The following is a 15977-nucleotide window of genomic DNA, read 5'->3' on the forward strand; positions in this document are numbered from 1 at the left end:
GTGTTGGGCAGAGTTGGCTGGCGGTAGCTATGTGTTGGGCAGAGTTGGCTGGTGGTAGCTATGTGTTGGGCAGAGTTGGCTGGTGGTAGCTATGTGTTGGGTAATGTTGGCTGGTGGTAGCCTTGTGTTAGGCAGAGTTGGCTGGTGGTAGCTATGTTTTGGGCAGAGTTGGCTGGCAGTAGCTATATGTTGGGCAGGGTTGGCTGGTGGTAGCTATATGTTGGGCAGAGTTGGCTGGTGGTAGCTATGTGTTGGGCAGAGTTGGCTGGTGGTAGCTATGTGTTGGGCAGTGTTGGCTGGTGGTAGCTATATGTTGGGCAGAGTTGGCTGGTGGTAGCTATATGTTGGGCAGGGTTGGCTTGTAGTAGCTATGTATTGGGCAGAGTTGGCTGGCAGTAGCTATATGTTGGGCAGGGTTGGCTGGCGGTAGCTATGTGTTGGGCAGGGTTGGCTGGTAGTAGCTATGTGTTGGGCAGAGTTGGCTGATGGTAGCCTTGTATTGGGCAGAGTTGGTTGGTGGTAGCCTTGTGTTGGGCATAGTTGGCTGGTGGTAGCTATATGTTGGGCAGAGTTGGCTGGTGGTAGCTATGTGTTGGGCAGAGTTGGCTGGTGGTAGCCTTGTGTTGGGCAGAGTTGGCTGATGGTAGCTATGTATTGGGCAGAGTTGGCTGGTGGTAGCTATGTATTGGGCAGAGTTGGCTGGTGGTAGCTATGTTTTGGGCAGAGTTGGCTGGTGGTAGCTATGTGTTGGGTAATGTTGGCTGGTGGTAGCCTTGTGTTAGGCAGAGTTGGCTGGTGGTAGCTATGTATTGGGCAGAGTTGGCTGGCAGTAGCTATATGTTGGGCAGGGTTGGCTGGCGGTAGCTATGTGTTGGGCAGGGTTAGCTGGCAGTAGCTATATGTTGGGCAGGGTTGGCTGGCAGTAGCTATATGTTGGGCAGGGTTGGCTGGCAGTAGCTATGTGTTGGGCAGAGTTGGCTGATGGTAGCCTTGTGTTGAGCAGAGTTGGCTGGTGGTAGCTATGTGTTAAGTAGAGTTGGTTAGTGTTAGCAATGAGTTAATAAATTTAGCTTGTGGTGGTTATGTGTTAGGTAGAGTCAGCTGTTCTTAACTCTGTGTTACATAGTGTTGGTCTAGCGGTAGCTTTGTGACATCTAGACTTGACTGTTGTAGTATTTATGATAAACATGTTTCTGGTGGTGGTGGTGATGAAATGGCCATTTATAAAAGTACACAGTCTGCAGCAGATACTGTAGCTAAGCAATGATTGGAATCTCTCATATTTTGCCCTTATCATAATGTTTTGATGCTGCTAATAAAGTTACTCGGTAAATACTTGTAGGACTTCTTTTCAGTCTCACCACCACCACCACCTGAATACACACATAGACATATACACACACAGACACATTTATATAGAAAGAGGGAGTGGGAGCAGGGGAATAGATAACGGAGAATTAGTGGTTGGGATGGTGTGGTGAGGCATGTTGTGAGGGTGGAGGTAGAAATTGATTTGGAGTTATAGGGTGTATTGGGGTGGTGGTGGGAGCGCAACAGTAAATATTTACCAACCTGCAATGAATCCCTCCACATGAGGTATGTTGGGAGGGCGAGGAAACAAACACCTGCACCTGCCTGACCTGGTCACTATGTAGAACTTGTTTATAGATCCTTGTGTATATACATCAGGTAGTTTATTAACGTCCCTCTCTTGTTTTCTCTCTCTCCCTCTCTCTTTTTCTATTAATCACTGTCCTCTCTCTTTCGTTCACTCTCTATCTTACACTCAGTATCTCCGTGTCACTCTCACCTTCTTACTCTACCTCTTTCTCCCTCTCTCATATACTCAGGAGTTTTTGTCTAACCTTTTTGCTTTGGGGCAAAAAGCTTAACTTTTATCTGCAGTCGGAAGCCCACCTACCTCTCTCTGTTGAAATAAACATCGGACACACTTTGCTCCATACAGAAATTACAGGAGCAACTCAGAGTTGTTGTAGGCTCTCCTTATGAATCCATCACAATGTCAGAAATTCTTCTGTATTGTCAGCAGTATCTCAGAGTCACTAGTATTTCACCCCTTAACCATGTTGCGACACCCGGGCCAACTGATCAGCCCAAGTGATACCAGCTGAAAGGACTTTGAGGTCAATCCATTGACCCAGTGAAACAAACATTTTGAAGTGTAATTAGCCAATCAGAGATCATCTTTCAGTAGATATAATATAAAACTATATAATATACATAAGGCGGCGAGCTGGCAGAAACGTTAGCACGTCGGGCGAAATGCGTAGCCGTATTTCGTCTGCCGTTAAGTGTTCTGGGTTCAAATTCCGCCGAGGTCGACTTTGCCTTTCATCCTTTCGGGGTTGATAAATTAAGTACCAGTTACGCACTGGGGTCGATGTAATCGACTTAATCCCTTTGTCTGTCCTTGTTTGTCCCCTCTATGTTTAGCCCCTTGTGGGTAGTAAAGAAATATATATAATATACATAGTTTTATATAGTAATATAAAGTAGTTTTAGGTACTTTATCCTTTGTTTTCTATATGCACCCATCATTTTCAGTCTCAGCAGGAAAAAAAATTTAGCCTTTTTGGTTCTACATACCAAAACACTGTCTCTAAAGGGTTAACCTGTACTCTTTGCCTGAGTGGGGCATCAAGAGCTGAATTATTCTTTGCCTGTGAAAGGGTTCCATTTTCAGTCTCTTGTCAGCCTCAGCCACCTTGAACAAGTTTCACTTGCCATGCCTATCTCCTTCGTGGCTTTCTTCAGTTGTTTTGGCTCCAGACCAATCTTCTGCAGGAAGTAGCGCATCAAAATAGCTGGAAGGCCTCAACAATCAACTGCGATAGGGAATGAGGCTACATGTCATCCTTTGACAAGTACCTCATCAACTAAGTCCTGATATTTCGTTTTCTTCAGCAGTAAGAAATGTCAAGTCTGTCTTTAAGTGATTGTTTCTACAATCTTGGAGAGCAGAAACATCTCTGGTCAGAGTGATGTTACTGCTACCTTCTCTGGGAAGATGAGTTTTCCCTTCAGTTCCACTTGCATCTCCTACTCTGGGGCTGTATGCCAAACAGAAAACAGAAATCCGATACCCTCAGGTCGATATGGCTGCTGTTTGTTGACCTTAATCCATTTGGCAATTTCTGTTGTGTATCCACTTGTATCAGCTTTCTCCCAGTGTTTTAGGGCATCAAGTAAAAATGTATTCAAGGTGCAAAGATTTGCTTCACACTGCTTGCAGGATGGGTCTTCCTCTTTGCCCCATATTTTAAGGTTAAGGTTGGCAAAAGATCAGCAACAACACACAAAAAGGTTGAAAATTTCCCTAGTCATTACTTCAGTGTTCCTTCCAGAACAGTGGTTGTTTAAGTGTGTGGTCTCACGGTAGCCATTATCTCTTATTGACATGTCCTTACTATCTTTACAGAGTGATCTTTCTCTATTGAATTACAGATCTTTTGCACTATGAGTTCTCTCTTGCCCCAGGCATTAGTACATTTCCATCATAGTTGTGGTGTAGTTGCCAAGTACTAGCCATCCTCAACTGACTATTCCAACAATTTGGTGCTTCCAGTACTTTTCCACTTCCACTTTGCTGCTACGCTTTATAGTCTTATATCTGTAGGTGTGGCCATGGTTGGATGGTGGTCAAGAAGTTTGCTTCCCAACTACATGGCTTCCAGTTCAGTTCCACTGTATGGCACTTTGGGCAAGTACCTTCTGCTATAGCCTGCCCAGGGCCAATCAAAGCCTGTCATATATTTGTGTGTGTGTGTGTGTTTGTGTATATACACATATCAACACACACACACACACACACACACACACCAACACACACACACACACACAGTTGTTTCTAGTTTTACACGATACTCGATTTGCCCAGTTTTCCTTAGCACAATTTTGCTTTCGGTCAACCCCTACCTCCATTTTATGTACACAGAAACATCACTTTGTCATTTTGGGGGGAATTTTCATTTTCCTTTTATTTACCTTTCATTTCACTTCTTTGATGCTGAGATAGACCAAGCACTAAATAAGCACTTAATTTACAAAGAATTTTTTTTTTCTTCATATTTTGATAAATGCTTTTTTGAGATTTTATAATAGTTTCCAGAGAATTGATTTCCCTGAAAACAAAAATGAATAGATTAAATCAACTTCAAAAAGTAAAAGGTTTGATAAAAATTGCGAAATAATTTGCTATAAATAAAGCAACTGTTTGAATAATTAAAAGGAGTGAAGGTAAAAAAAAAAAATGTCAGGGCTTTTATAATTGCTGGAAGAATTTCAATAACTTAAAAAACACACAAAGTATAAAGAAAAAACAGAAAAAGCTCTATTATATTGGCTAGAAGATAAAAGCCCAGCATTAAACCCATTACACACACACACACACACACAAGTGTACATATATGTTGTTATACTTGGGGAAGGTCATTGATTTTGGTTGCCAATTAAGCATGCACTATTTATTCGATCTTTGCTTTAGTTTTAATTACCCTGCATCTGTGAGCAAAAGCAGGGTATTGTTGTCACTTGTCTTGTCTGTGTGTTTGCAAAATAACTAGAAAACGGCTGAACAGATTCTCACCAAATTCGAGAGAAATACTCATTGAGTGGGTGGCTCAAAATGCTGAAAATTTGGTTTTGATCATCTTCAAACATAGATAAATACATACATAAATATGTGACTCTGTGTGTGCATAAACTTGCAGGTGGGGCCCAGTTAGAATTTTCTTCTGGTCAAGTAGCCCATCCCGCTCAAAAGGTCACTGAATAAGGGTTGTTGAAGGATGTTGAACGAAACACCCATGTTTCCAGAGGTGAATTATTCAAACCCCAAAGAATCCCTCTCAATACATGGCTATGATGCTCCCCCACTACTTCTACTCATGATCAGAGATGCACATATCGTCAGCCACCAAGGGACATGCTCAACTGGTTATGGTCAAACAACTGACAGGCAAATCTGTGGTACTGAGCAGAATATTTGCTGTAGCCCATCTTTAATACCAAGATAAAACAATGTACATGATAACACTTCCAATCAGTTAAGATGAGAGCCACTGCCTGGTACTGCATCAGGGCATCATCATCATCATCATCATCATCATCATCATCATCATCATTTGAAGAGGAAGGTGAGGATAGAGAGGGTGGTGCTACCTTCTAGTGTGTTTATCAAAAGGTGGTCGACAGTGGAAAGACTGGTGAGACTGAATGGACCTACTCTGAATCTGCTTTTCTAAGCAGGAGAAAAGAATCTGGAAGAGGGCACTTTCACATGCCTTAGAGATGGCAGAGTAATCCAGGATTTTTGTGTGGGGTTTACCCCATATTACCCTCAGTGAACTGCCCCACTATTGGGGATTCTATGTATTTACTTATTTATTATTTACTTCCTTACTTTCTATTATATATCCTCTCCTCTATCCTTCAATGTGGAAATGTCTACCTGTAATTTTAATTTTTTTTGCATCTGCTTTAACTCCTCCTTTGATATTGTCTGCCATGTCTTAGGCCCTTGTGGCCAATAAAAGAAATCATCTCTATATATATAAACGGCAGTTTGTCTGTCTGTGTGTCTGTTAGGTTGTACCCTCACCCTGACCACGGCTTTCAACCGATTCTGATGAAACTTGACACACACATAGCCCAATGTCATAATTCAAAACTAACGCAGCGAAAATTTTGAAAAGTTCCCCCAGTTCTGAAAAAAATCGATAAATTCGACATGGGGTTGAGAATCTAAGCTTTTTATATGCAACACATTTTCTGTCGGGAGACAGCTAGGAACATTGTATACATAGAAGTATTCGAGTGAAGAGAAGACATTGCAACCTACACATGCACCTTCGTTCCCTGGAGGGAAAGAACTAGATTGGGATTAGTCGTTGCCTACTAGGGGCTCTTACATACTCGGGCAACGCCAGGCTATGCTGCTAATTATTACTAAATTTTAAAAAAAATCTTTAAATCTGTTTTTGTATCTCATTTTATAATTATCCATTTTCATCTTTCAGGAGTTCTCAAAGTGTGACTCTTCCAGAGGTTGGAAAATATGCCACAGGTCTCCTTTTTATGGATAAAACCGATGGAAAACAAGCTCAGGATTTGTTTACTAAAATGGTGGAAGATTTCGACCTTCAGGTAAAGAATACTAGAAAATACAATTGCTTTTTAATCTACCCATGGTATGAGGCTCGCTTCCTGACCATGTGCTCTTGGGTATTTCTTGAGTTTCTATAGTGTCTTGATTTCATGAACATCAAAAATTCGAATGGTAATTGTAGTTAAGACATGCGTACCGGTGACACGTAAAAAGCACCATCCGAACATGGCAGATACTAGCGCCGCCTAACTGGCGTCCGTGTTGGTGACACGTAAAAGCACCAACCGATCGTGGCCGTTTGCCAGCCAGCACTGGCTCCTGTGCCGGTGGCATGTAAAAAACACCCACTACACTCACAGAGTGGTTGGCGTTAGGAAGGGCATCCAGCTGTAGAAACACTCCCAAATCAGACTGGAGCCTGGTGCAGTCTCCATGGCTTACCAGACCCCGGTCGAACTGTCCAACCCATGCTAGCATGGAAAACGGACGCTAAATGACGATGATGATGATGATTTCATAGAAAGCTTCCAAATGTCCCAACTGTAAGCTGCAAACTAGCCACTTGTGACAAGCTGTGTTTAGTGGGATATGTTCAAAGTGCTTTTACAGCCATTTCCTCAATCTGGTATAACAAAAGTCAGCAGGTCAGCTTATAACATGTATGGTAATGGTGCGCTAAAATTACAGTAACCTAAGACAACTAAATCTGCTAAATCAACCAAATTTGTTACCCAAAATTTCCTGAAAAGATACACACACACACAACAGAGAACAAAATAAGAACTATGATAAATGACAATTTAGTGTGTGTGTATGTGTGGAGAGAGAGAGAGAGAGAGACAGACAGACAAACAAACAGAGAGATGTTTCTTTAAGAAGTTGGCCATAACTTTGTAACTGATTACATCTTTGTTCCTCATAGTATTCATTACTTGTTTACAGAAATATGTAATTAAATAACATTGTTTTTTTGTCTAAGAGGAGATTTATCTACACACAATATATATATATATATATATATATATATATATATATATATATACCAATTAAGGACTGAACACGAAAAGTGGACAGTCAACATGCTAGATATAGACGTCAAATCGCCATTCACCACAAAAGATTATGTTCTCAGATCAAACTCAACACAAAACCATAGCAATAAACAAGTGAAAAATATACGAAATAAAATAATTACCCATGTACTAAATTAGTTTCAGCTGTTATTTTCCGCAAGGAAAACTGCAGCCATCATATATATATATATATATATATACAAGACATCCCAGAATTTACTGTCTATTTCAATGAAAGAAGGCATATGATTTTATGTTTGAAAATTTTCAACATGTGCTCTGTCTGTATCCCTGTCCTTAGTCTTGCAAAACACATTCTGAAGCATTTCAGGAATTATCTCTTGCAATGCTAATTGAAGGCATTCTTTAAGTTCAGTTAAATTATTGCTCCATCTTGGGAATGGAGTTAGAAGAAATGATTGCAGCCAGATTGAAAAAAAAAAATTAATAAAAACTGTTATGGATAGATTAGTGAAATCCAAAAGGAATGAAAATGAAATTATTGAAAAAAATTTATAAATATTATAAAATTATAGGTGTGGGTGTGTTGTAAGAAACTTGGTTCCTGGTTCCACATGGTTCTAGGTCCAGTCCCACCATGTGGCACCATGGGCATAGCCTCAGGCCAATCAACTTAGAGGTTCAGCAAAAGAGATCAAATAAGTAATGGTATTGATTTGTTTGGCAAAAACCTGTTTAGGTGGCACTCTAGCATGGCCACTATCTCATGACAGATACAAGTAAAAGATAAAAGATAAATGCATCAAGCATATGTATTCTCTCTTTATAATAATAATACAAGAATTGAAAAGATAAGAAGAAATGTGATGATGATGATGATGATGATGATAATGGTAATCCTATCACATCTGATAAACAAAATCCTTTATCAAATTGACCACAACAGTTATAATTGCCATATTTCAAAATAACGCAGGAAAATAATAACAATCATCATCATAATCATCATCATCATCATAATCATCATCATCACCATTTAATGTTCGTTGTCCATGCTGTCATGGGTTGGACAGTTTGACCAGGGCTGGCAAGCTGGAAGGCTGCACCTGACTCCAACCTGATTTGACATGGTTTCTTATATCTGGATGCCCTTCCTAATGCCAACCACCCTGAGAGTGCAATGGCACAGGTGCCATTTGCATGACACAAGTATCTGCCATGACTACAGCTTCACTTGGCCCGACATGTCCTCTCAAGCACAGCACATCACCAAAGGTTTTGGTCACTAGTCATTGCCTCCATGTGGCCCAACGTTCGAAGATCATGCTTCATCACCTCATCCCATGTCTTCCTTGGACTACCTGTACCACAGGTTCCCTCCACAGTTAGAGATTGGCAGTTCGTTATGCAACTGTCCTCATCCATATGCATCACGTGCCTATGCCAGTGCAGTTGTCTCTCTTGCACACCACATCTGATGCTTCTTATACCCAACTTTTTTTTTAAGATGCTTATACTCATCATCATCATCATCATCATCATCATTGCTTTAATATTCACTTTTCCATGCTTGCATGGGTTGGACAGAATTTATTAGAGTAGATTTTCCCAGGACTTATTCTTTGCTCATCACTCACATTGATGTTGTCAATTTTAACCCTTTCGTTACTGTATTTATTTTGAGATGTTCTGTGTTTCTTTCAATTATTTTAAACAATAACAAAGAATTTAGTAAAATAACCTAGTTATCATTAAGCTAGTGTTAGGAACATAAATTGTGACTAAGGTTTGGTGGAAGATTTTTATTCAAAACTTATGAAAACAAGACATTTGTACTACAGAGCCAGAGCCGGTTTTGGCCGGGTTGGTATCGAAAGGGTTAATAAAAGATATTCCAGCAGTATGATGCATTTTTCACATTTTCTAACCATGAAAACAATTTCATAAAAATTAAAAGTTTAAGACTGTACACGTTTGAAATGTAAAAAGTGTGTCATCTTCAATAGAATTTCTTAATTTGTCGTACATGTATATTTTAGCTAACATTTTAATTGCCAGCATCAGTACCCAGTACGCATTTAAGAAATGGTATGGCAGGGTAAGGTATTAAGGTATTTTAAATGAGGAGGGTGGTCAATGCAGAAGGAGAGGTGGCTAAAGGGGGGAGAGGTGATGTGGAAGGAGAAGTGGCTAAAGGGGGTCAGTGGTCAAACAAGTTTGGCGACCCCTGATCTAAACCTTCAAGGCAGTACCCCAGCATGGCCACATTCCAGTGACTAAAACAGATTAAATGAAAAAAAAATCTGTCTATACACATACACAGACGTGTATGTGTGCGTGCGTGTGTGTGTGCTTGCGTTTGTAAGCATCTGTGTGTTAACCTTAACAGAAAGATCAATTTCTTTGAAAGTCCAGATCAGATGAAAGCAATCTCAGAAGACTCTCCTTGCAATGTATCATTTTTCCCATCTTTGATGCTGTCATATCTTTAGAATCAATAGAGTCGCCGTTTTTTATTTCTGAAGATTTCTGATAGTATGTCTGGCTTATTATGTTGGCTCTGCTAACCCTGATTTAAAATCTAGTCTGATGTTGCTGTATTTTTACAATGTTATTGGTGACTGCATAGACTGAACTAATGTGTATGGAAACGCACACACATACACAGAGACGGAGAGAAAGAGAGAGATGGAGAGAGAGAGAGAGAGGGGTATGTATGTACTCTCTCTACTCTTTTACTTGTTTCAGTCATTTGACTGCGGCCATGCTGGAGCACTACCTTTAATCGAACAACTCAACCCTGGGACTTATTCTTTTGTAAGCCCAGTACTTATTCTATCAGTCTCTTTTGCTGAACCGCTTAGTAACGGGAACATAAACACACCAGCATCGGTTGTCAAGCAATGCTAGGGGGACAAACACAGACACACAAACACACACACGCATATATATATACATATATACAACGGGCTTCTTTCAGTTTCCGTCTACCAAATCCACTCACAAGGCTTTGGTCGGCCTGAGGCTATAGTAGAAGACACTTGCCCAAGGTGTCACGCATTGGGACTGAACCCGGAACCATCTGGTTGGTAAACAAGCTACTTACCACACAGCCACCCCTGCACCTATGCATGTATATATGTAAAGTATGGGAATGAATGTGTGTGTGTTTATTTGTATCTTGTCTTGACAGTGTGTGGTAGTTGTAAATGAATGTCACCATCATACAAGCAGTGTCGTTTGTTTCAAATATTCTACAAAACCATGTCTCACCATGGAAAAAATATTACCTTGCTTGGGAACAGGCAAGGGTTAGCAACAGGCGGGTCATCTGGCCATACAAAGTCTTCCTCGATGAATTCCATCTGACCCATGCAAGTATGAAAAGTAATGTCGTCAAAATGGTAACACTATACACATACACGCACATACGTGTGTGTTTGTATATATATATATATATATATATATATAGTTAATCCAAACATGAAAACACAAAGAGAAAACACAACAACGCGAGGACGTGGAACAAATATAGTATTATTGGACACTCAGGAAAGAAGGGAAGAAGGAGGGTTTAACGTTTCGAGCAGAGCTCTTCGTCAGAAACATAGGAGAAGGAAAGATCCAGAGAAGTGAAGACAGAAGACAAAAAATCGCCATGTGTGTGTTTGTGTATGTATATGTATATGTGTCCTTAGTCAAAAGACAACTGTTGTTAATGTCCTTATTTGCATTTGTATTTGTGTATCATTTCTCTAACATCTTACCTCACAACCATGCCTCCACCTATATATGTACACACATAAGAGCACTCTGTCGGTTCTGACGACGAGGATCTCAGCTGATCCAATCAACAGAACAGCTTGCTCGTGAGATTAATGTGCAAGTGGCTGAGTACTCCACAGACACACGTACCTCTTTACATACTTCTCAGGGAGTTTCAGCATGACACAGAGTGTGACAAGGCCGGCCCTCTGAATTACAGGTACAACTCATTTTTGCCAACTGAGTGGACTGGAGCAACGTGAAATAAATAAAGTGTCTTGCTCAAGGACACAACACACAGCCAGGAATTGAACTCATGACCCTACAATTACAAGCTAAACAACCTAACCACTAAGCCACATGCTCTCCCACATACACACATACACATATTTAAAGACAGAGAAAAAGAAAGATATAAATAGATTTATTACTATTAATCCATTTTCAATAATTTTGTGTATTTTTTATCAGATTTTGTGTTGGCGCAATTTAGATGTTGATGTAGAAATCCTGGGACGAGTTGCAAAAGAAAAGGAACCTTTTATCAAACAGGTGAGATCTTGGTTTATCAATGTATGTTTGAATGAGGACCTAAGGGACCATATGTTTATTGCACGGATTATCTTGTAATTTTCTATGGGTTTGTCATTTCACTTTAGGGTTAACACTGATCAAACAGATCTATGGTCAAGGACCTTCTGACCATGACTAACCCATCTGTTTTGTAGTATCTCAGAATATGTTATCAAGTATTTCTTTTCATTATTTAACCTGTCCAACGTTAGAAAATGATAGGTTAAGTCTCTGATCAAAGACATTCCAGCCATGACCATACAGTCTTTTATTTAGTAATTCAGGCATAGTGTATCAAGGACTGTACTATCCAAAAGTTTCTTTATTCTTTCTTTTTTTTTTTTCAAGGACAGTAGGGAGTGGTTTGAGGGAGATTTGGCTACTGTTTCTAACAAGTGAAGTCACTGCATACAAGACTTTTAACATTGGCTATACAGGTTAAGGAATGATTTGAGAGAGATTTGGCTGCTTTTCTAGCAGGGTTTTTTTTTTGTTTTTTTTTTACATCATATCAAAATCTCTTCAACTGTTAAGGTTAAGAAAGAAGGAAAGAGAGAGAGAGAGAGTGTGTGTGTGTGTGTGTGTGTGTTTCTTTTTGTTTTCTCTCCATTGTGCAGTTTTATTTAATGCATCTTGTCAAAAACATTTCAAATACATTTATCAAACAGTTGACAGGTTTCCAACTGTCAGCAATTTTGACAAATTCCATATTTTCTGTCAGTATTTCTACAAATTTACTTAAAAGAACAAACATCCACTGTCACTCATTTGAAACCTCTCCCCGTCGTCCCCTCTTTCCCCCTCTTTCTCCAATCTCCCCTTTATCCCCTTCTCCCATCTCTCTCCCATTTCTCTTCTCCCTATCTCTCTCTATTGCCCCCCTCTTGCTTCCACCCTTTCTCCCATCTCTCTCCATTGCCCCCTCTTGCTCCCACCCTTTCTCCCATCTCTCTCCCATTTCTCTTCTCCCTATCTCTCTCTATTGCCCCCTCTTGCTCCCACCCTTTCTCCCATCTCTCTCCCATTTCTCTTCTCCCTATCTCTCTCCATTGCCCCCTCTTGCTCCCACCCTTTCTCCCATCTCTCTCCCATTCTCTTCTCCCTATCTCTCTCTATTGCCCCCTCTTGCTCCCACCCTTTCTCCCATCTCTATCCCATTTCTCTTCTCCCTATCTCTCTCTATTGCCCCCCTCTTGCTCCCACCCTTTCTCCCATCTCTCTCCCATTTCTCTTCTCCCTATCTCTCTCTATTGCCCCCTCTTGCTCCCACCCTTTCTCCCATCTCTCTCCCATTTCTCTTCTCCCTATCTCTCTCCATTGCCCCCCTCTTGCTCCCACCCTTTCTCCCATCTCTCTCCCATTTCTCTTCTCCCTATCTCTCTCTATTGCCCCCTCTTGCTCCCACCCTTTCTCCCATCTCTCTCCCATTTCTCTTCTCTCTATCTCTCTATTGCCCCCCTCTTGCTCCCACCCTTTCTCCCATTTCTCTTCTCCCTATCTCTCTCCATTGACCCCCTCTTGCTCCCACCCTTTCTCCCTACCCATCCACATCATCCCTCTCCCAGTATTCCCTATCTCTCCACCTCATCTCTACCTTTCTCCTCTACCTTTCCCCTCTCTTCTCCCTCCTCATCTCCATCTTCCTTCGCATCTCATTTCCCCTCTTTATCCCCTTTGTCATTTCTCTAAAATTTTAACCTGTTTTTGTACCAAAACAAAAACTAATCCCAATATTTTAAGTCGAAATTTCTTTGATATTTTCAGGTCTTCATCATTAACAAAAATGGCGACAGCTTTGAAAAATCAGAGTTTGAAAAGCAAGTGAGTTCAGAATTTTATTTTCGGTGTAGAAGCTTGACTCTCCAACTTTTATGAGTAAACACTTTCTTATGTGAGTGGAAAAGTGGCAGAGTTAAAAGTGCATCAGACAAAACACAGTATTTATTTCAGCACCTGTCATTCTGAGTTCAAATCTTATCATGGTCAACTTTGCCTTTTGTTCTTTTGGCATTGTTAAATAAAGTAGCAGTCTCAGGTAGTACAGTGGAGGCACATGGCCTAGTGGTTAGAGCAGCGGATTTGTGGTCGAGGGATCATGGGTTCGAATTTCAGACCGGGCAATGTGTGAAACACCTAAGGTAATGGCAAACCTCTGCTGACTCTTTCACAACAACTTTATCTTACTCTTTCCTCCTGCATCTAGCAGCTCACCTGTGACTGACTGGCATCCCATCCAGGTGGGGAACCTATACACCAATGAAACCAGCCAGACATGGCTAGAGAAGAAGCAAACAACTCAGATAATGCACTTATGCTGGTGCCACATAAAAGCACCTGTGCTGGTGCTGCATAATAGCACTGGTGCTAATGTCACATGAAAAGCACTCTGTACACTCTGTAAAGTGGCCGGCATTAGGAAGAACATCCAGCCATAGAAACTGTGCCGGTGCAGCTCTTCTGGCTGGCCAGCTTCTGTCAAAGCCATCCAATCCATGCCAGCATGGTAAACAGATGTTAAATGATGATGATGATTAGTGTTGTATGGTATGCTTTGCAAGTATTTGTTCTGGGCATGTGCATTTTAAGGTCAAATCTTGCCATGGCCTTCTTGGGTGTTAAAGTTAACCCATGGCCTGGTTTAACACCACCACGTCGTCCTTGGGTGTTTTTAACATTGCAAGCATTCATGCCAGTCCTCAGTTTGAGAATTCCTTTATCCCTTTCTTCTGTATCAGGAATATTGAACAATCAGATCACTGTATCTAATGTCAATTGAATATTACTCACATCATCAAAAACCTTGACCACTCAAGACTGTGCGTAGAACTAGCTTCAACAGCAATTTCATCTTTTGGTGCATTTCTTTCAGAGCCTAACCATCTCTATAAATTCAGTGCACCTTAGCTACTTTGACAGAGTGAACAAGATGACCGGCAGACAGCAGCTGACCCAAGCTATGCATTTTGCTTGGCATGCTGACAATTCTGCCTACTTGCCACTTTCAGTATTTCTTATATTGATAGGAACACTCCTTTTCATCATCATCATCGTCATCATCGTTTAACGTCCGTTCTCCATGCTAGCATGGGTTGGATGGTTCGACCAGGGATCTGGGAAGCCAGAAGGCTGCACCAGGCTCCAGTCTTATCTGGCAATGTTTCTACTGCTGGATGCCCTTCCTAACGCCAACCACTCCGTGAGTGTAGTGGGTGCTTTTTACGTGCCACCTGCACAGGTGCCAGGCGAGGCTGGCAACGGCCACGGTCGGATTGGTGTATTTTATGTGCCACCGGCACGGAAGCCAGTCGAGGTGGCGCTGGCATCAGCCACGAGTCGGATAGTGCTTTTTACGTACCACCAGACCAGGGATCCTGGCTGGTTCAATTCGATTTCGATTGGAAATAGAAAAGGGTTTTGAAGAACTTCAGTTTAGTGTAAGTGAGCAGTTGGTGTGAGAGTATATATTTCTCTATTACCCACAAGGGGCTAAACATAGAGGGAACAAACAAGGACAGACAAACGGATTAAGTCAATTACATTGACCCCAGTGCGAAACTGGTACTTTACTTATCGACCCCGGAAGGATGAAAGGCAAAGTCAACCTCGGCGGAATTTGAACTCAGAACGCCTTTTTGGTGTGAGAGTATAGGTTAACACAAGTGGTCAGCTGGTGTCAGCACAGTGCAAGTGGATAGTTAATGTGACAGTACAAGTTAGTATAGGTGGACAGTTGGAGTGTAGTGAAGTAAACCAACAATCTATTGTCCATTCATCTAATTATTTTCTAAAGTGTCTTTAATTAATATTTATATATTATTAAAATGTCTTCACTTATTGTTTACTAAAGTGTTTGTAATCTTTTGTTTTAAAGCTGTACTTGTTGCGGAAATATTCTTCACATCACATTCCTGACCAGCTGGAGAGTGGCCGCTTCTACATTTGTAGCCTCTCCACCGCCACCATCGTTTACAAGGTGATACTATCTTTACCATTGTTCTAGTAGTATGTCTCTTGTGTACTGTAGTCTTCACATCTCTTGTATGCCTTCTGTACTGTAGCTTCCATACCTGTTGTATGCCTACTGTGTACTGTAGCCTTTATATCTGTCATATATTTGTTGTGTAGTCTTTACATCTGTTGTGTACTGTAATCTTTACATCTGTTGTATATTTGCATGTACTGCTATTACATCTGTTGTATATCTATGTGTACTTCTATTGCATTTGTTGTGTACATTTCTTCACCATCTGTATATTACTACTTGTTATGTATTGTGTATTAACATCTGGTCTACATCTGTTATGCACTTCTATTTATCTGCTGTATATAAGTGGATCTATGGTACACATTTATGTTGCTTATAACTATAGTACTCCTCCTTTTAACAGTGATTTAAAAATAAATTCCTTATTTCATATTTGTCTTTGCTCTCTCTCTATTTTTTATAGGGTCTGTTCACAACAAGTCAATTATGGTTG

At 40.8% G+C, this 15977-nt stretch overlaps 1 protein-coding gene across 1 annotated transcript in view; it reads left to right on the forward strand.

The window, feature by feature from the left end:
• Positions 1–15977, forward strand: part of LOC115223129 (glutamate synthase [NADH], amyloplastic) — a 107808-nt gene that overhangs the window by 19083 nt on the left and 72748 nt on the right. The window contains exons 5-9 of the mRNA XM_029793541.2: positions 6039–6165; positions 11398–11478; positions 13264–13320; positions 15371–15472; positions 15948–15977. The exon at positions 15948–15977 is cut by the window's right edge and continues 107 nt beyond it. Coding sequence (XP_029649401.1) covers positions 6039–6165; positions 11398–11478; positions 13264–13320; positions 15371–15472; positions 15948–15977 — 397 coding nt within the window. The remainder of the gene's footprint in view (positions 1–6038; positions 6166–11397; positions 11479–13263; positions 13321–15370; positions 15473–15947) is intronic.

This window comes from Octopus sinensis, linkage group LG22 (assembly GCF_006345805.1).
Source record: "Octopus sinensis linkage group LG22, ASM634580v1, whole genome shotgun sequence".
Lineage (NCBI taxonomy): Eukaryota > Metazoa > Mollusca > Cephalopoda > Octopoda > Octopodidae > Octopus > Octopus sinensis.